Raw genomic sequence first — 20,290 nt, 5'->3', positions numbered from 1 at the left:
TCTCAAAAACACTGTTTTAATGCATGTCTCTTTAAATGCTAATGAGCTGCTGCTCCCCGCCCCCTTTTCAGAACAGAGTTGTGCCTTTACTGCTAGTATATTGTTGCTCTCTTGTTGGTTTGATTGCTTCCATTGCCTTCATTTGTAAGTCACTTTGGATAAAACTGCAAAATTATTAAATGTAAATGTACTGTGTATGTATGGTGCTACACCTTTTTTTTTTTTTTTTTTTTTTGGAAATATATCAGATAAGTCTCTTCCTTTCAGAACATTTATTTCTGAAGCCAAGGTTAGTTTATAAACAACACAGTTACACTGTTTTTCTGAGCAAAAGCCTAATGTTGATATTTGCTTGTAAACATGCAGTAATAATGTGTGCTATTTTTGTACATTTGCATATACAAAGCAGCGGTTTCTCTTTAGGAACTAATATGTACCATTTAGGGAATAAAGTACAAAGATATACCTATTAGGTTTTGTACTTTGGGGTACTGCCCCAGTGATGGCTATTAACACATTTGTCTTTTATTGATTGATTGGTTGATTGATTAATTATCTGTAGTACTTAATTTGTACAGATGTGCTGCAAACAGCATTACAGCTCCAGGTCTTCCAAACACTTCAAACACAGATGGCCCGCCCCAAACACTCTCATTGGTTGAATCTGACATAAAGCTTTCAAAAGCGAAACTAATAGAGTGATGCAGGTATGACATCAGAACCATTACTCATTGCGAAAGGCAATCAATTCAAGTCTTAAAAGATAATCTTTGAGTGAAAAAAAAGATTTAAGAAAATGTGATTCAAGGAAACTCAAGTTGATTTTATGAATATACTTGAGTGAAGTTCAGTATGTATGCAGTATACTAATATAGATGTAGTGGTAGTTTACTTGTAAATGTACAATATAGTGTGATGTCATGCAAAAATGCTTGCTCTACTGACAATAGCACTTACATGCAAGGTGTAATTTATCAGCCCCGAAGACGTATACAAAAGCCCATGAGTGATGACACGAACAAATATATACAGTGTAATCACTAAAAAACCCAATATACAAAGTGACAAAGTAACAACAAACTAAATAAATAAGTAAATATACACACACACACATGCTGTTGGTTTCCAAAAAGGTGCCAAAAAAAAAAAACATGGGAGAAAATGCAAATGTTGAGGTGGATTTTTCCTGCTAAGCCATTGTGGAAATGCAATACTTCATTATGGAACATACAGACCCTTGAATCTCCCCCTCTCGGCACCGACCCTGCTCCAGTCTCAACCACATTCAAATTAACACACTTCCAAAGAATTACAGCCACAGTGACCATCACAAAGAAATATGCTGACATATATGTGAAAGAGGAAGAAAAATGAAAAAGCCTTTTGTTTTTGAGTAATAAACAAATGATGTGACGTGCTGAATGAGGAGAGAGCAGATATAATAATCACATAGTTTGAAGCTGCAGACAGAAACATCAGAGTCAGGACGGAAACACACAAACTCTAAGGTAAGAACAACTCATGTTCATTCTTTATCTAGAATAAGACTTGAGGTATATTGTTTTATTGATTGTGTGTGGTGCATTTATGTTCCTGTTAAAGCTGGGCTCACACTACATGATTTTGGCCACTATCTGATCGTTAGTTTGACATGTTCACTGACAGCCGATTAATGTTAAGATTTTTATTTGGACAACTTCAAAGGTGATTTTCTCAATATTTTAATTTTTTTGCACCTATTTGATGTCTGAATCATTCATAACATTTTGGATATTTATAAACAGACTCATTTATAACATTAAATAAAACATTTTGTCAGACACAAGTAAATTAGCCTACATATTATTTTGTTTTGCTAATTACTTTACTAATGTTTTGTTTTTAGAATTGTGGGAGAACCATGATCTATATTCTAAAAATCAATTATCAAGAGTCATAGCTTTAAAAAATAAATTAAATAAAATACATAGGCTAATATCTGGCATCTAACTAATACTATTATTAGCTTACTGTTTCTAATATTAAAATGTAGACCTGCGAATCCCCCCTACCCCCTGGGCCCCATTTTGGTTCGTTACGCGATCCGTGACTGAAATCATGTTTCACCAAAATGAAACTATAGGCATGTTTGATATTTGAGTTTATTTATATCTTTCCTCTTCAGAAATGGCTCAAAATCTGTATTTCATTCTTCTTCTCATTGGTGAGTGTGTTTGTGGTTTCTAGTTTCATTTGGTTTGATCCTGTTATTTAAAAGTATTAAAGCAAAGCCTCTCTTTCACAGCTCTCTGCTCCGTCTCTGAATGTGTTCAGCGTCAGTATCACTTTATAAATGAGAACAAGACCTGGACTGAAGCTCAGAGTTACTGCAGAGAGAAATACACAGATCTGGCCACCGTTGACGACATGAACGACATGAACGAGCTGAAGAAGAGTGTGAATGATAGAAGTGTTGAGTATGTCTGGATTGGGCTGCAGAAGACGGGTCGTGATAAATGGCAGTGGTGTTCAGGTGAACCTGCGCTCTATCTGAACTGGGGAGATAAACAACCAGAAGGCAAAGATGATTGTGCTATGATGTTAAATGGACAATTTCATGATTTGCCATGTAGTAATAACCGACATTTTATCTGCAACAACAGTGAGTACAAACACCTAATGTAATAAACATTAATATAATAATAATAATAATAATAATAATAATAATAATAATAATTATTATTATTATTATTATTTATTATTATTATTATTATCTTCTTTGTAATGTTGGGGCAGACATATCTGACAAGCTATTGTTAACTAAAAATAAACAGAAATAAAAGGAGATCTAATTATAATCTACCAGCTCCAGATGTAAGATATCATAATTATGACAGTGTAGCAGTGAAATAAATCCAAATCAAACACACTAAGAAGCTGAGTGAGGAAATAACTTCTGTGACATATTTAAACATATTTCATATCTTGAATTTCATTTGTAATCCACTAAAACATTTTTTACAAGTTCTGATGATTCTTTAAATAAAAGTTACAATCATTTTCACAATATAAATATCATTCATTCATTTATTTAAAGGAACCGTATGTAAGAAATTTATTTCAGTTAATCATAAAATGGCCCTGACATGTCACTTAAGAAATGTTCATTTCAAATACTTATATCACTGACAACAGTGGTCCGGCCAGGATATTGTCATTTAAAAGTGAAAGTTGCAGCCCTCAACTGATGTTGATGTTGTCATGTTGTGTTTTGGTCTGAGGCGCCACCCTCCAGCTATCTACCAATCACGAAGTCAGTAGAGTTTCGTCATCCGGGTTGCCAGCTCTGCTCTAGTTACAGCTGCAGCTACGAACGTGTCGGATAAAACATGTATAAAGTTACGAAACCTAAAAGACCTCGTTATGAATCCTAAGTACGTCGTGACAAAGTCCGAAATAAAACAAGGATTTGTATAGGAGATGCCTTTGACAGATGGAGACGTGCTTCCGTACACAGTGGATTTTCCACGGTCGCCCGTGCTAAATGCGTTCATAAAAAGGTTTATATCGCACCACTAGCACGGTATGAAAAGCCGCTTTTCCACTATCGGGCCGAACCGTTCTCTTCGCTTAACCGTTCCGTTCCGTGCCGATCAGGGCCAGTCAGCACGGATACGGTTTCATTTTCCACTGTGGTGCTGATAACGGAACTCTTTGGAATGTAAATACAAATGTGTTAGTCATTGCCTTGGTAACGCAATTATAATGTAAACAGCGATATGATCAGATATTTCTGTTTTTGGGAAAAAAAGGACACAACTATAAACAACGCAAAAAATAAAATAAACAGAAGGCGACGACAGGTATAACGTTACCAACAAATGCTGAGGGGATATGCATGCCAACGGAGACAGACACGGACACAGAAGGTAAAACCTTTCTGAAAACTAACACATTTATTGACAGTATTAATGCATGAGCTATGAACGCAGCGTAACAGATGTTTACTTGGCTGTTTGATCATACAGCGCGCTTTCGCTTAGCACATACATTCTATCAGCACGGTTTGGCACGTTTGTCTAACCGTGCCGAGAATTCCGGGCCGAGAACGGTTTGTAATCGTGCCGTACCAGGCTCATGTGGAAACACAACTGGAACCGGACCTGACCGTTCTAAGAACCGTTCAGCCCGATAGTGGAAAAGCGGCTTATTATGTTCCGACATCCTTACAAAATATTTGGCTAATCGCCTTTAGTAAATTTTTGCGACACATAATTACTTCGCAAAACATCTCTCGTGAAGCATAAACATAAGTAACAGAAGAAAAAAAAAACTTATTGTGTAGGACTCGTCACTTGCCATTGGAAGCTCCCTGTAGCAGCCTACGTTCCTGCGGAATCCTGCAGCTTAGCTGGCAACCTCGAGTCAGGGGGGAGGGGGAGGGGGAGGGGATACGCCGTTCTACAGTATTTTGAAAGTGATTGCAGTACCAGTTTTGGCCACAATCCTACATACGGTTCCTTTAATGTTCTTTTAATTTCTCATTACCTCTTTTTATTTTACTCTTAAACACATTTTTTCTTCTCTCTTTCATGCTTTGCATATATATTTAGATTTATGCAAGTGAGATACACAAGAACAACACAACCTCACGGTCACACTTCTCACTTTTGTCTGCTTTTATTCAGCATGTGTCCATATTACAAACTGTACTGTACAAATTACTTGCTATTAAAGCTGACAGTTATAAACTCAACTATAAACTCAGCACATTTGTATTAAAGGATCCATTTATAAAGTGTTTGAGAGATACTTAAGCATTGCTTTTGTTTTTCTTAAAGCAAACACAGGACTCATCCTTGGAAATCAGGAGATGAATTGGACAGATGCTTAGTGTGAGAAACCAGAATGAGAATAAACAGGTTGAGCAGTTCATTAGTGATAGACACTCATCTGGATCATGGATCTGGATCGGTCTGTTCAGAGACTCATGGCAGTGGTCAGATCAGAGTAACTCCTCATTCAGATACTGGAGGTCTGGTCAACCTGATGATTATAATCGTAGTGAAGACTGTACAGCTGCTGAACTGAACGTTCAGGGACGATGGAATGACATCTCTTGCACCAACCAGTTTCCTTTTGTGTGGCATGAAGGTGAGTAGATCCTCACAAAACACACACAATCTATCCATCACCTCCAGATCTCTTAAATTTCACACTACGTGTCTGCAGTGGTGGGCAGTAACGAAGTAGTTGTACTTCGTTACTGTACTTAAGTACATTTTTCAAGTATCTGTACTTTACTGGAGTAGTTTTATTTTGAGTAACTTTCACTTTTACTTCACTGCATTCCAAAGCGTAAGATCGTACTTTTTACTTCACTACATTTTATAAAACATATCGTTACTCCTTTGCTACGTGCTCTGAGACGCAGAAGCGGTGTCTGATTCATGAACAAATTGATTCTTTTCAATGAACCTGTTAAATTGATTCACCAATCGCACCAAACAATTCATTCACGAATTAGAATGATCCGATTGTAGCTGTTCTCGAGTCGACAACTCATTGATTCAAATGATCCGTTTAGAGCGAGTCTCCAGTCAACTGAATTCACAAGTAATTCACAAGGAGATCTTGTGCGCGCACGACTGATGCTGCGAAAAGTAAGTTACTAATGTCGAATTTTAGGATTAATTATTATAACTGAAAATCATATTTACTTCAAAGCTGTCCGTTGTTTATGAATTACATCTGCTGTAAAGGGTGATCAGTTTCTGAAATGCTTGAATTCAGACCCATCAACATCAGTGTCTCTGTTTTAGGTCAAAAACGAAAAATGTAACGTTAGCAGTTTTATTAAAATGCTACGCATGTAACCCTACGTGACGTCTGTTATGTTTAACTGTTATGTTTAACTGTTTATGTTGTTTAGCAACAGTATACATTTTTATATTGTTTGGATCAACTAGAATAGACGGATATGAATGTTTATTCATAACCATACTGAAAATAAGTATATGTTGTTAGCTGATGCTAACTGTCTAGCTAACAAGCTTGCTGGTGCTAAGTTGAGGTAGCTTTTAGATATAAAGTCCAAATATGTTTATTCAACAACCTAGATAGATTACATCTGATGGAAAAAGAAAGGATGTGATGTTCAGATCATAGTAACTACAGTAATTATTATAGTGGGAAGTGATGCCCTCTGGGGGCATTTGGCCAGGGGTGTTTTTACACAGACAATATTTGAATGGAAAAAATCAATTATAAAATATAATTTTTTTTTTTCCTTAAAATGTTCTTGCTAACTTCAGGCCTTATTCTCATGTCATATATAACTGTGATGTTATGCAAACAACAAGCTTTAAAACACTTTTTTCTTATTGGTGAAAATTAGATGGTCAAATCTGTTTTCTCTTAGGGACATTGCAGTGTAAGCTTCATATTGAATATTACTACATCACTCTCGTCAACATAGTCCATATCAACAACAAAAATGTATTTTTACTCCATATAGTGGTTATTTTGGGAAAATCCCAGGTATTTTGAGCAGTAGGATTATAGAAAAAATATGTGCTATTATAAAATTCAATTAAGTAGCCTGTATAAAATTGCAAAATAAATCTAAGTACTTTTTTACTTTTACTCGAGTAAAATTGAAAGAGGAGCACTTTTACTTTCACTGGAGTAATATTTTATTATACGTATCTGTACTTTTACTCAAGTACTTGACTTGTGTACTTCGTCCACCGCTGCATGTCTGACATGACAAATTCGTCCACAGTGTTTGTTCTGCATGTTGTTTTTGATCAGTCTCTCTCTGGTTTCTGTTTGTGGTTTGTTTCATTTCCAGAAAAACTGATTGTGATCACAGAGAATCTGACATGGCTTGAAGCTCTGAGATACTGCAGACAGAATCATGTGGATCTGGTCTCGGTTCATTCAGAAGAGATTCAGCGTCGTGTGATGAATGTGGTTAAACAGGCATCTACTGCGGTGGTGTGGTTGGGTTTACGTCACTCCTGCACTGTGGGCATCTGGTTCTGGGTGAGTGGAGAGGCCATGTGCTATCAGAACTGGGCTCCAGTGAACGGGACATCAGAGGAGGACTGTGAACACACAGTGAGATCTGGAGCAGTTCAGTCTGGAGGAGATCAGCACTGGAACAGCCATCCTGAAACTGACAAACTCAATGTAACAGGCAATGAGAGACGAGAGGCGAGCGGATCCATACGCGAGCTTTTATTACAGGGGCGAGACAAAGACATGGTCGTACAGGCAGGGTGAAGCAGGAGCAGACAGGAATATCACAGGCAATCGTAGAGAATAATCCAATACAAGCGATAGTCCAAAAGGCAGGCGGCTAGACAGTCCAAACGAGATAACCAGGCGGGAAAAACAAAACACTGGGAACTAGGAACTCGGAACAAGAAACTAGGAAACGCTAACAATACAACAACAATCCGTGACTAGCATGGGGAAAGACCGGGGCTTTTATGGTGCTGCTGATTGGTCACATGTGCTGACGCAATCAGCGTGATGCATGACGGGAGATGTAGTCCGGGGTGTGGTACAAGAGTCAGAGTGTGATGATGGGGCGAGAGTGACATCTGGTGGTGAGCGGACAGCGGGACACCGACCAGATTCATGACATAGCCCCCCCCCCAAGGAGCGGCTTCCAGACGCTCGAAGGAAACAACAGTCCAGGGAAGCGGTGGGGCGGGAGCGAGACAGGGCGAGGGCTGGAGGGCCAGGTCCATGTGGGGGGCCCGGTGATTGAGGCAGGACCGACAGAGCAGATACCCTCCAGGGCGGGGCCGAAGGCGGAGCAAGAGCCCTCCAGGGCGGAGCCGGAGGCAGAGCAGGAGACCTCCAGGGCGGGGCCGGAGGTGCAAGAGCCCTCCAGGGCGGAGCAGGAGGCACAGGAGCCCTCCAGGGCGGAGCCGGAGGCCGAGCAGGAGGCACAGGAGCCCTCCAGGGCGGAGCTGGAGGCCGAGCAGGAGGCAGAGCAGGAGCCCTCCAGGGCGGAGCAGGAGGCGGAGCAGAAGGCGCAGGAGCCCTCCAGGGTGGAACAGGAGGCAGAGCAGGAGGCGCCGGGGCCCTCCAGGGCAGAGCAGGAGGCAGAGCAGGAGGCGCCGGGGCCCTCCAGGGCAGAGCAGGGACCTGCGTCATGAGCTGGGACCTGGGGAGAGCAGGGATAGAAGAAGAGCAGGAGGGGCAGGAGCCCTCCAGGGCAGAGCAGGAGGCACCGGGACCTTCCAGGACGGAACCGGAGGCAGAGCAGGAGGCGCCAAGGCCCTCCAGGGCGGAACAGGAGGCGCCAGGGCCCTCCAGGGCTGAGCAGGAACCCGCATAATGGACTGGGACCTGGGGAGAACAGGGACAGAGGAGGCAGACAGGAGAAAGGGAGAAGCAGAGAGTTTTGAGGTTAACGCTCCCTCCATAAGAGGTTCTACAGCCGGCGCTGACACCTCTGGAGGCATTGGCACAGCTTCTCCGACGGGGGAGGCCTCTGGAGCGGATTTGAGACCAGACGGGACATCTGGAGCAGGCTTGAGATCAGACGGGACCTCCGGAGCAGACTTGAGATCAGACGGGAGCTCTGGAGCAGACTTGTGACCAGGCGGGAGCACTAGAGCAGGCTTGAGAACAGACGTGATCTCAGGGGCGGACTTATGAACAGACGTGACCTCAGGAGCTGACTTGTGAACAGATGTGACCTCAGAAGCACAGTGTGCAGACCACACACACCAAATGGCAACCGCCATTACGGGAAGAGCAGTGGCGGGTGGCAGGACCTCTTTAAAGGTGGGTCTAGAAGATATTGATGCCACTGGGATGTTCACTGCTAGTGGTGGGTCCAGCACGCCGGCCATCCTGATAGGCCGTGATCTTGGGATGTCAGACAAGGCATGGCACGGCTCTGGAAGGTCTGACGAGACGTGACTTGGCTCTAGACAAATAGATGAGACATGACGAGGCACTGGGAGGTCTGATGAAACATGGAGAGGCTCTGGGCCGTCAGGCGGGACGTGACTTGACTTTGGGCCGTCGGGCGGGACGTGACTTGACTCTGGGCCGTCAGGCGGGACGTGACTTGACTCAGAGCGGTCAGGCGGGATGTGGCTTGACTCTGGGCAGTCAGACGAGACATGGTGAGGCTCTAGACAGATAGACGAGATGTGACGGGGCTCTGGAGGGTCAGACGGGGCGTGACTTGACTCTGGGCGGTCAGACGAGGCGTGATGGGGCTCTGAGCCGTCGAGCAGGACGTGACTTGGTTCGTGGAGATTGGCTGTGACTTGACTTGATTCGTGAAGATCAGTAGTGAACTGACTTGACTCTTGGAGATCAGCGGTGACTTGACTTGGCTCGTGAAGATCAGCGGTGACCTGATTTGACTCATGGAGATCAACCGTGACTTGACTTGGCTCATGGAGATCAGCAGTGACTTGATCTGACACGTGAAGCCCAGCGGTGACTTGAACTAGCTTGTGAAGATCAATGACTTTACTTGACTCAAGAACCACGGCTGTGACGTTGCTTGACTCAGGAACCACCGCCTTGACGTTGCTTGATGCAGGAACGACCGCCTTAACGTTGCTTGACGCAGGAACGACCGCCTTGACGTTGTTGGACTTGGAAGCTTGACTGGACTTGGAAGCTTGACTGGACTTGGAAGCTACAGCTTTGGCTTGACTTGACTCTGGAACAACAGTTGTAGCTTGACCTGGCTCAGGAGACACAGCTGTAACTTGACTTCACCTAGTATGAACAGCCGCTGTAATGTGACTTGACTCGTGGAGAACAGGCGTGACTTGGCTTGACTCGTGGGGAACAGCTGTGACTTGGCTTGACTCGTGGGGAACAGCTGTGACCTGGCTTGACTCGTGGAGAACAGCTGTGACCTGGCTTGACTCGTGGAGAACGGCAGCTGTGTCTTGACTTGACTCTGTGTCTTGACTTGATTCTGTGTCTTGACTTGACTCAGGGGTAGCCGCCGCGACATGAAGGAGCGCCACTTTAGCTGCCCATACCGTCATTAGGGGTGTGTCCAGCACGTGGGCCATCATGACCACAGGTGGCGTCCGGGTGCTGACCACAGGTTCTGGAATGGCGGCCATCTTGTGCAGTGGCTTGGAGACGGCGGCCATCTTGTGCAGCGGCTCAGGAAAGATGGCTGTAACTTGACTTGAGACAGGAGCGATAGCTCTGACTTGACACAGGAAACAGCTGCAATTTGACTTGACTTGGAAACTTGACTTGACTCGGGAAATGCAGCTGCAACTTGACTTGACTTGGAATCTTGACTTGACTCGGGAAACACAGCTGCAACTTGACTTGACTTGGAAACATGACTTGACTCGGAAAACACACTGGCAACTTGACTTGGCTCTGGTATGGCGGCTGTGACGTGACGGAGCTCTGTTCTCGCCGCCATCTTGTGAACGGACTCCGCCGTCGCCGCCATCTTGTGAGTGCGCGCCGGCGCTGCCGCCATCTTGTGAACGGGCACCGCAGTCGCCACCATTTTGTGAACGGGCACCGCTGTCGCCGCCATTGCTCAAGCGTGCTCCGACATGGCCGCCATTTCACGAGCGATCCAGGCGGAAAACGTGTTTGTGGGACCGTGCTCCGGCATGACCGCCAATTTACGAGCGGGACGCGCGTCGCGTTCCCTCTGCGCGACCCCCACGGTGCACGGCGAACCCACACACAACAGTGCAAAGTTCAAAAAAGCCTCCAGTGACGAGCGCGGGCCCTCGCGTCTCAGTCGTGCACGGAGGGGCTGGTTCACGCCGTCACAAAAAATCTCAATTATTATACAGTCTGGGAGAGTGGAATGGTTTGCATTATTCATGTAATGACACTCATTTTGTTAAGTGTTCCCTCTTTTCTCAAAAGTAAAAGAAATTAATATTTAAGTGTTAAGTTTATCTGTTGTTCTTTCTAATTCAAGTCTCAAGTCTCAAGTCTCATTTATTTATATAGCCCTTTATGCTACTTTGTAGGCCAAAGGACTGAACATCCAAGCGATTGTAAAATGAAATAAAATAAAAACATAAAATACATGACATACAATAACAAGATCAGGAATTAAAAGTGACAGAATAAAGATACGTTTTGACACAAGATTTAAAGACCGCAACTGAGGATGCAGACCTTACATCAGGGGGAAGTGCATTCCACAGTCTAGGACCAACAACTGAAAAAGCTCGATCCCCTTTTGTTTTTAAGCGAGTTCTCGGTACAAACAACTGAAGACAATTGGAGTACCTTTGTGCTCTACAAGAGTTCATACACACCAAGTCCTTAATATATTCCGGGGCCAACTCATGCACAGCTTTATAAACGTACAACAAAACCTTGTAATGAATTCGCTGTTTCACAGGAAGCCAATGAAGTCTTTCTAGAACCGGAGTAATGCGCTCCCTTTTCTTGACACCAGTAAGGAGCCTTGCAGCAGCATTTTGTACCATCTGCAGCTTCCAAATAAGAGATTGACTGATACCAACATAAAGAGCATTACAATAATCCAAATGAGAGGTGATGAATGCATGAATCACTTTTTCTAAGTCAGGAACAGACAGAAAAGACTTCATTTTAGCAATTGTCCGTAATTGGTAGTAGCAATTTTTTACCACATTTTTGACCTGATGATCGAACATAAGAGCACAGTCAAAAATTACCCCTAAATTTCTTATTTTGTGTTGAACATATGTTTCCCAAGAGCCAAGAAGGCCCCCTAAGTCCCTGTCGTCATTGTTTGCCCCGAAAACCAAAACTTCAGATTTACTGGCATTTAACTTCAGGCCGTTTTGCTCTAACCAGGTAATCACCACCTCTAGACATAATACCAAGGATTGATTAGTGCTTGGGACGCCAGGACTGATCGGTAAATATATCTGAATGTCATCTGCATATAAATGGTATGAGATACCATGTTTCTTAAAAATGATGCCCAAGGGCAAAAGAAACAAAGAAAAGAGAATAGGTCCCAATATTGAACCTTGTGGTACTCCACACTCCAAAACAATTGACTTGGAGGAAAAATCCCCAACCCTAACACAACAGGAACGCCCTTTTAGATATGAGGAGAACCATTTTAGAACCGTCCCTCTCAGCCCCACTACATGTTCCAACCGATCAATAAGAATATTGTGATCGATTAAATCAAAGGCTGCACTCAGATCTAACATAATTAAAGCTCCTCTAGTCCCTGAGTCTGCAATGAGTAGCATGTCATTTGAAACTCGCAGTAAAGCAGATTCAGTACTGTGTCCTACTCTAAAACCAGACTGAAAAGCATCTAACAACTCGTGATTGGCCAGAAACGAACTTAACTGTGTTAAAACTACCTTTTTCAATACTTTGGAAATACAAGGCAGCTTAGAAATGGGCCGGTAATTATTAAAATCCAAAGGATCAAGGTTAGGCTTTTTAAGAAGGGGCTGAATAACCGCCTGCTTAAAACTAAGAGGAAAAATGCCTGTATAAAGACTGCAATTAACAATAGCAGTAATACAAGACCCAGTATAATCAAACGTCGCGGACAACAAGTCAGAAGGCAAAACATCCCAACTTGCAGCGGGTCATTTCAATTTGTCAATGATCAGTTTAATATCCTCAGTAGTAACCATATCAAATTGATCAAAATTATTAACACTTATTAAAATACCTCCTGTCGAGCCCTTCAAAGCACTAAAACTAGCTCTGATTGATTGTATTAACTTTTTCTGAAAATATATTCAAAAACTTTTCACAACATTCTGTAGATGATGGTAATGACGCAGTGTGAGAGTTTAAAAACCTATTAATAGATTGAAACAAGGTTTTTGGTGAATCTGAGTGCTGCAATATAATTTTTGAAAAGAAGGCTGATTTAGCCTCCTTCACAGCCTTCTGATATCCCTTGCGTGAATCTACTAAAATCTGCTGCGAGATCATAAGTTTGTCCTTTTTCCATGCCCGTTCTGCTCGCCTACACTGCTGTCTAAGCGTACGAGTATGATCATTCAACCAGGGCTGGAAATTGACTTTACTAGACCTAGTCTTATATGGGGCAACAGTATCTAAAATTCCGGAACACACCGAATTAAAAGCAGAAAGTAATTCATCAGGGTCAGCCTTAGTAGATGCAGACTCCAGCCAGGATACATCTAAAATTGAGCTAAAAGTATCACCAAACGCCTGCGGTGTAGACTGAGTAATTATACGGGAGCGTAAACCAGAAGGCTGGCGCTCCACCCGTTCAAATTGCATATTTAAATTAAATGTGACAGGCATATGATCTGAAAAGCAGGCATCCATTACAACAACATCACAGACAGAAACACCTAAGGAAAAAACAAGGTCCAGTGTATGTCCTTTCTCATGAGTGGGCCCAAGTACATGTTGTTTAAAATTAAACGAGTCCATTAGGTCCGAAAAAACCTTTACCAAAGGCTTCCCAGGGCAACATATGTGAATATTAAAATCCCCAACAAGTAAAATATAATCGGACAATAATAACATGGTGGATAAAAACTCAGAAAATTCTTGAATGAACGCTGGAGAGTACTTTGGGGGTCGATAAACAACAATTGCCAAAACAGGCTTGTGAAACTCAAGCCTTAAGAGCTGAACCTCAAAACTCGAGTAACATGTGGTCGATAAGCGGTGGCATTTATACTGCTGCTTACTAACAGTAGCTAAACCCCCACCACGACCCATTTGTCTCGGGGTATTATTTAAAATATAGTCAGGTGGGCAGATATCCACACAGGGACTCCACTCATCCCCATTTATCCAAGTCTCAGTGATAAATAGGAAATCCAAAGCATTGTGCAGTATAAAATCATTTAGTATAAAGGTCTTATTTAGGATCGAGCGCGCATTTACAAGCGCCATCTGTAGCGTGTGCAAGACCGTGGGGGCTGCTGTGATAGCGCCCAACTTTACCGTCTTAGGACAGCTCAAGTTGCTCAAGCATACACCTCTTCGGTGTGATGAAATCTTCGTATCCTGAAGAAACCGCACCCCTGACGAACCTCCATCTGGATGCACAGGCCTCAAAAAAGAACATCGCCAGCCCCGAAGATCCGCAGCCCTATCCATATTGCCGGCATCATCTGCAAACTGCACCTCAACAGAAAACCCCCGCCGGAATCTCTGCCTCACATGAGCGCCAGCACGTCTCCCTCGTCGTCGCCGGCGCCACTTACGCCTGCAGCACACACATCCATTCGGAGAGCGCCGTAGATACGGCGGCAGTGTGTGATAAAGAAAAGCGCACTTGTTCACATCACTGATCGCCAAATATGCAACTTGAGATCGAATCTGCAGCAGGGTAGTGGAGTCATAAATCCTCAGTGACTGACATGAATGAATTAAAACGTAGAAGAAAACATAAAACACAAACAAACTAAAAAACAGAGAGGAGCGACGGCAAGCCACTGCACTGGTCGGCGGCATCTTGAATCAATTATATGAAGATTCTGAGGTGAGTATTTGCACAGCCATTTATGAAACATATTACTATTAATATATATTAATTTCATATATTGACAAACATTTGTAGCATATAATATAAATGTTTATATGTATAATACATTTTGACATAATGTCTCATAATCATTAATACAACAAATATCTTTGTATGAGTCATGTAAAAATTATGTACATGTGGCATATATGTCATTAATGTGTGTCAGTGTTTTATTATGAATTAATTAGTAAGAAAAATGAAATGTATGTAAAATATGTTTATGATAAATGTATGGGATATTCTAATGTAACTTGCATTTTGAATATATGTTATTCATGGTCAGATGAGGCAGAGGAAGGAGGAGGACTCAAGAATGTAGAGGTTAATTGGATTTATATTAGAGTTCAAAAATAAACAAATACAAAAATTACACACAAGGGGAAAAACACAGTCCAATCAGGCAGTGGCAGCACCGGAGCTCACATGGCATAACAAAGGCACAGAAACACATATACAGAAAACTATCCACAATGGGAACCTCTGCTCTTCTACTTCTTTACAAACCACCAAAAGGCACCACAAATCTTATTTAGATGAGCTTATAAAACATATGTAATTGATAATTTTTTAAAGATGTCAGAGTTAGGTTAGGGTTAGTCATTAAGTCATGACATAATGATACATTAACAAGTCATGAATTCATGTTACTTTATAAGTAATTAATATTGAGTTAGCAATAATGTGCCTTATTTTGCAACAGTATTTCCAAGATGATTAGTTTAAGTTACATACTCATCAGCATGTAAAAAAAAAAAAAAAAAAAAAAAAAAAAAAAACACAGAAATGAAAAGGTAAAACACACCTTTTATTTAACAAAGGTTTAAATATCAGCACACCTTAAATCAACAGGCAAGTTGTATATTATTTACATAAAACTCAACCTAAAAGATATTATGCAAAACTAAAATCAATATTTAAAACTGTTTGAGAATGGTCACTAATAACAGTAACATTATACATAACTTTACAACTATGCATTACAACATTTTTTTTTTTTTTTTTTTATGATTTATATTAACAAAACATTGTTAGACTATTGAGGGAATAGTTTAACCCAAAAATTAAACTTGTCATTTACTCACCCTCAAGTAGTTTCAAACCTGAATGATTTCTTTTTCCTTCTGCTGAACACAGATGAAGCTATTTGGAAGATGTTAGCAACCAAGCAGATATCGGCCTACACTGACTACCATAGCATTTTTTCCTACTATGGCAGTCAGTGGTGCCCAAGATCTGCTTGGTTGCAAACATTCTTCCAAATAGCTTCCTTAGTGTTCAGCAGAAGAAAAACCTCATACAGGTTTGGAACTACTTGAGGGTGAGTAAATGACAATTTTCATTTTTGGGTGTACTATCCCTTTAAGCAACAAGTATATATCAAGAAGGGCAGTGCCTCTGTTTTTTTTTTTTTTTTTATCATGTCTACATTAGGCTGAGCCAGGCACCTTGCAAGACAAACATCAGAAATTTGTTGGATGCTTTCTCCCATTTTAACGGTGGCTCTCACTGCTTTGTACTCTTCAGGATTTGCAACTGCCAACTCAGCAATGGGGGCTTGCATGACAGTTGTGTTTCTGTCAACATTCATTTTGTTGTACGCTTCAGCTTTAGTGAAGCCATCATTTACCAGATGTAACACTTTGTGGTAGCGTTTGATGGAGTCTTCAGGGCTTTTTTTACTGGAGGGGAAGAAGAAAGAATAATGTTGTACAAGTCCCATATAACAAAGGTGAGAATTATTTTAATAATGAGAATTAGAATTTTGGTGTGTGCTATTGCTTTAAGAACAGACTATAAAACCAAAATGTGGTTATGACAACGAATGTAATTCTGTTGTAAAACAGATTGCATCACTTCCAGTTAAGGTCATTTGTATGTTCTTTATTAAATATTGTGCAAGGAGCTAGTAAAAATTGAGCATAAACAATGTTTATCACATATGCATTATGATATCTAAAAGTTTTTTTTTTTTTTTTTTTTTTTTTTCTCACTAACATTTGGATATTAAACTTGAATAGAAGGCCAACAATAAAACACAGCTTCGCTGCTTGGCCCCTAACCACTAGATAGGTTAGCAGATTACCCTTAAAGGGGTCATCGGATGCTAAATTGACTTTTTCATGTTGTTTAAACATTAATGTGTGTTGGCAGTGTATGTACAAATCTACCTTATAATGATAAAAATCCATGCAGTGGTTTTTTATTAATCTGTAAAAATAATATCCCCTTTTTCAAATCGAGCCGTTCTCAGATGCCTGTTGGTGTGTCGTCACACCCACAGAGGCCGCTCCCACGATAGTTGATTGACATGAGCTCTTACCTTAGACCAGCTGTCACAGCCCAGTAACTTTCCATGTTTTGATGCCGGAGCAGGGATGTAAGTTAGACAAGAATATCTCCGATTGAGCGATTGAGGTGTTGTGTTGCTGGATGTAATAATGAACAAAGTGGTCGTCATTTACTCCCGACATCTGAGCCGCTGAAGATGCAGTGGATTATGTTTGTTTGTGAAGGGAATGCACCTCTACCGATCTACATATATCCGTCTATGTTTGCGCGAATCATTCATGATCCAGCATAACGTACAGCAGAAGTGAGTATAAGCGTTTTTTTTTAATGAATCTTTTTGATCGCCTTTCCTTATAATGTGGTAGTTAGGAAGTTTAGCGGCTAAACGCGGCTAATTGCGGCTAATGTAAACAAGACCGTCTTTCCACAGAGAGACGAGAGGGGCGGGTTGAGCAGAGCTCATTTGCATTTAAAGGAACAACCCCTTAGAATGAGATGATTTTTGCAGAGCTGATTTTGGCAAGGTAAAAAGGGTGTTGTTTTACAAAACCATTGTGTAAGTATATTAGAGACTTTTCATTAAAGGCGGGCGTACACGGTGTGATTTTTGAGGTCGTACAAGCTCGCATGCGATTTTTTTGGTTATCGGAGGAAATCGTCTCTTCTCGTATGGTCGGGGCTCGTATGGTGTGTGAGAAATTACGAGACGAGCAGAGTGCCTTACGAGCACTTCCTGACCTCACGATCATTTTTAAACGTGTCAAAAAACTTCAGGAGCTGTCGGATTGAAAGCGTGACGTGTGTGCTGTTGAACGAGCCAATTTGTTGAGCAAACTGGAAATTTAGCTATAGTGGTGTCCAACTAGCCCCCTCGACGTACATAATATTACGTTAAAACATACATTACAATACTGTACAGTGCTGTAGCATTGCAGTTCCAATGTCTTTAATGCATATGCTTGTTAGCACTGCTGTAGAGGTGAAGTTTTGTCAAGTTTGCAACCAGTGTACACACGCAAGGGTGATCAGACGATTCCTGCATGTGTAGCAAAGAGTCACGGCTCATATTTTTTATATGCAGTTATGAGATAGACAGAGAGCAGTTGAATTTAACAGTACATACACAGTATATTATACACAGCCTTTCTCTCAGATTTCATGGGCAAACAATCTGATCACCCTAAATATACAGAGACACACTGCATGATTTAACATTTTACTGTTAAATTTTACTGAGAAGGATCTCTTCCTCGGAGTCCATGTTTTTGGCGCGGAACTTCGTGAATGTGATTGCCTTGGAAATCGGCAGGTTTTAAAATCGTGCCATGTACCACTGCGTCCGTAAACAAAGTCACTCGTGACGTGTGCGTGGCCATACGGTCTTCCGACTGTCCGAATTCGCACCGTGTACGGCCGCCCTAAGGCACAGTAAGTCATTTTCGCTGCTAGAGGACGCACATTGAAAACAACAACAATGGTGGAGTGTGCTGATGCTGAGAAGGAGCATGGTTTTCTCTCATTATAATGTATTAGCTGGAAGTAATGTGAGGTTGAATAATAAATGGGTCATAGATCTTACCGAATTTCTTATTCAATGGTGTGATAATGCTGTGCAGGTTTACATTTTCAAAGCAATAATAGTAAAAGTACATTTGAACATACCCACATAATTTGCAAAAAACTGTTTAATTATCTATAACATATACTGTGTTAATTTACATAGCCATAGACTTCATCAGACATGTTAAGAAGTGTCAATAAACTTATCACAAACCAAATGCAATAACCCTGTACTTACATAAACTTTACGTGTAAAGAATCCAAGTGTTAAAGATTAAAAACCTTTCATAAGGGAGGTAGCGAGCTGTGAAATTGCTGCACAGCTACTGCTTTCTCTCATAGTGTAAGCATTTTGTACAGTGGAGGCGGCAGCAGTCTTGGAGCAACATTACCATAGTTACCAGTGTTGTCGTTTCTATAGTCGTAAAAGCCATAAACCGACTACAAGGCGGATATGACGCCACTGACAGTTCGGTTTTCTTATTTACAAATAGTTGGAAACATTTGAGATATTGGAAGTACTCATCTGAACAAAATATAAAACACTGCTCTAGTGTTTTTGGGATATTTATTTATTTATTTATTTAAATCTTACATATTGTGCCTTTAAAGCCTTAATTTTCACTTCTGGTTGAACTATACCTTTTAATCACTGGACACCTTCTCCTTGGATGCAGCAGCAGTGGATGAAGATGCAGTCAGTGCCCGTCCAGGAGACATTACGGCTTCATGCCTCAGAAGTGCTATGACAAAAAACAAAATAAGTGTAGAACAAAACTACAGGTAAAGACTTGGCATTTTTTTTAACCACACTTAATTTAGGAATAAGTTACTTAATTTAAATAAAATTACTTCTAATTACACGTTGTAACTTACAGACTGCCAGAATTGTTCTTAAAGAAAGTTCATGACCCTAATACTCACCATCCTTCAATCTTGCTCTGAGAAATTTTTTTTTCATCTGTCAGGGAGTCCATTTTTCCTGAAGATGAAGAATCATTTGCTTTTGCATCTCTATTGTTAGTTTTGCTTTGTCAAGAGCAATCTGCAAAGTGGGTGCACCTAATAAAAGAGAAATCAGAAACATGCAACTTGGCTGAAAGCAGAATAAGAAAAATGTGGCCTACTTGAATTAGGCCTAAGTCAAAATACATAATTGACACCCTACACATTAACAGCCACATTTCTGTGAACCAAATTACACAAATGAAATATCTAAATTAACATTTCAATCCAGCAATTATCTTTTCCCATTTTTTTTCTGTAATGTTTACATATTTCTTGCATAGCAACGTAGAAAAGGGTACAAACAAACCTCTTGTTTCACTGGTTTGCTGTATTGCAGGCTGAAGTCCTGAAACCAACAACAACAACAACAAAACATCAAATACAGCAGCTGAACAAAGAAACAGTTTGTTTTAAAGTTGGCATGAAACCGGCATTTCGATTAACTTAATTTCTGTATAGGGAAGAATAGCTTATGTCAGAAGCCAACGGTTTTCAATCCTCATAACCAGTCATTTATTTATTTTTTTTTCATTGTAAAGATAAAAGCCCTACATTTTACTTTGTCTTTATGCAAACTGACCTGTGTATTTACATAATATTTATACTATTCATGTTGATATTTGTAATGGAAAATAGCTACAAATACCACAGTTATTAGAGCACATCTAGGTTTTTTTTTTTTTGCAAAACCAAAATATATAATCAAAATGTAATTTATTTAGAAAATGTGTGCACACAGTACGTTGTCACGCTCAGACGAAGCACACGAACAACGACGTAAATAAACGAAAGGTATTTAATAAATCCAACAGGGAACACAGGAGACACAGGAACACAGGGTAGTAACATTAACGTCCAACAAAGCAAGAGGGGAAACACACGCTATATATCAGTGGTTCTCAACCTTTTTTGGCCCAGCGCCCCCCT

At 41.0% G+C, this 20,290-nt stretch overlaps 1 protein-coding gene across 2 annotated transcripts; it reads left to right on the top strand.

Annotated features, from left to right (window-relative positions):
• Nucleotides 1-1,487: 1,487 nt before the first annotated feature.
• Nucleotides 1,488-7,578, top strand: LOC127159526 (macrophage mannose receptor 1-like). 2 transcript variants are annotated; one of them, XM_051102335.1, is made up of 4 exons: nt 1,488-1,508; nt 2,165-2,203; nt 2,285-2,641; nt 6,833-7,578. In XM_051102335.1, exons 2-4 carry the CDS (start codon nt 2,167-2,169, stop codon nt 7,264-7,266), a joined length of 828 nt encoding a protein of 275 aa, XP_050958292.1. In that variant the 5' UTR covers nt 1,488-1,508; nt 2,165-2,166; the 3' UTR covers nt 7,267-7,578. The 2 variants fall into 2 exon arrangements, with proteins under 2 accessions (XP_050958292.1, XP_050958291.1); XM_051102334.1 differs by lacking the exons at nt 1,488-1,508; nt 2,165-2,203 and adding an exon at nt 4,821-5,133 and having other exon boundaries at nt 2,521-2,641.
• Nucleotides 7,579-20,290: the final 12,712 nt, after the last annotated feature.

This window comes from Labeo rohita, unplaced genomic scaffold (genome assembly GCF_022985175.1).
Source record: "Labeo rohita strain BAU-BD-2019 unplaced genomic scaffold, IGBB_LRoh.1.0 scaffold_224, whole genome shotgun sequence".
NCBI lineage: Eukaryota > Metazoa > Chordata > Actinopteri > Cypriniformes > Cyprinidae > Labeo > Labeo rohita.
This window is presented reverse-complemented; position numbering and strand designations above follow the sequence as displayed.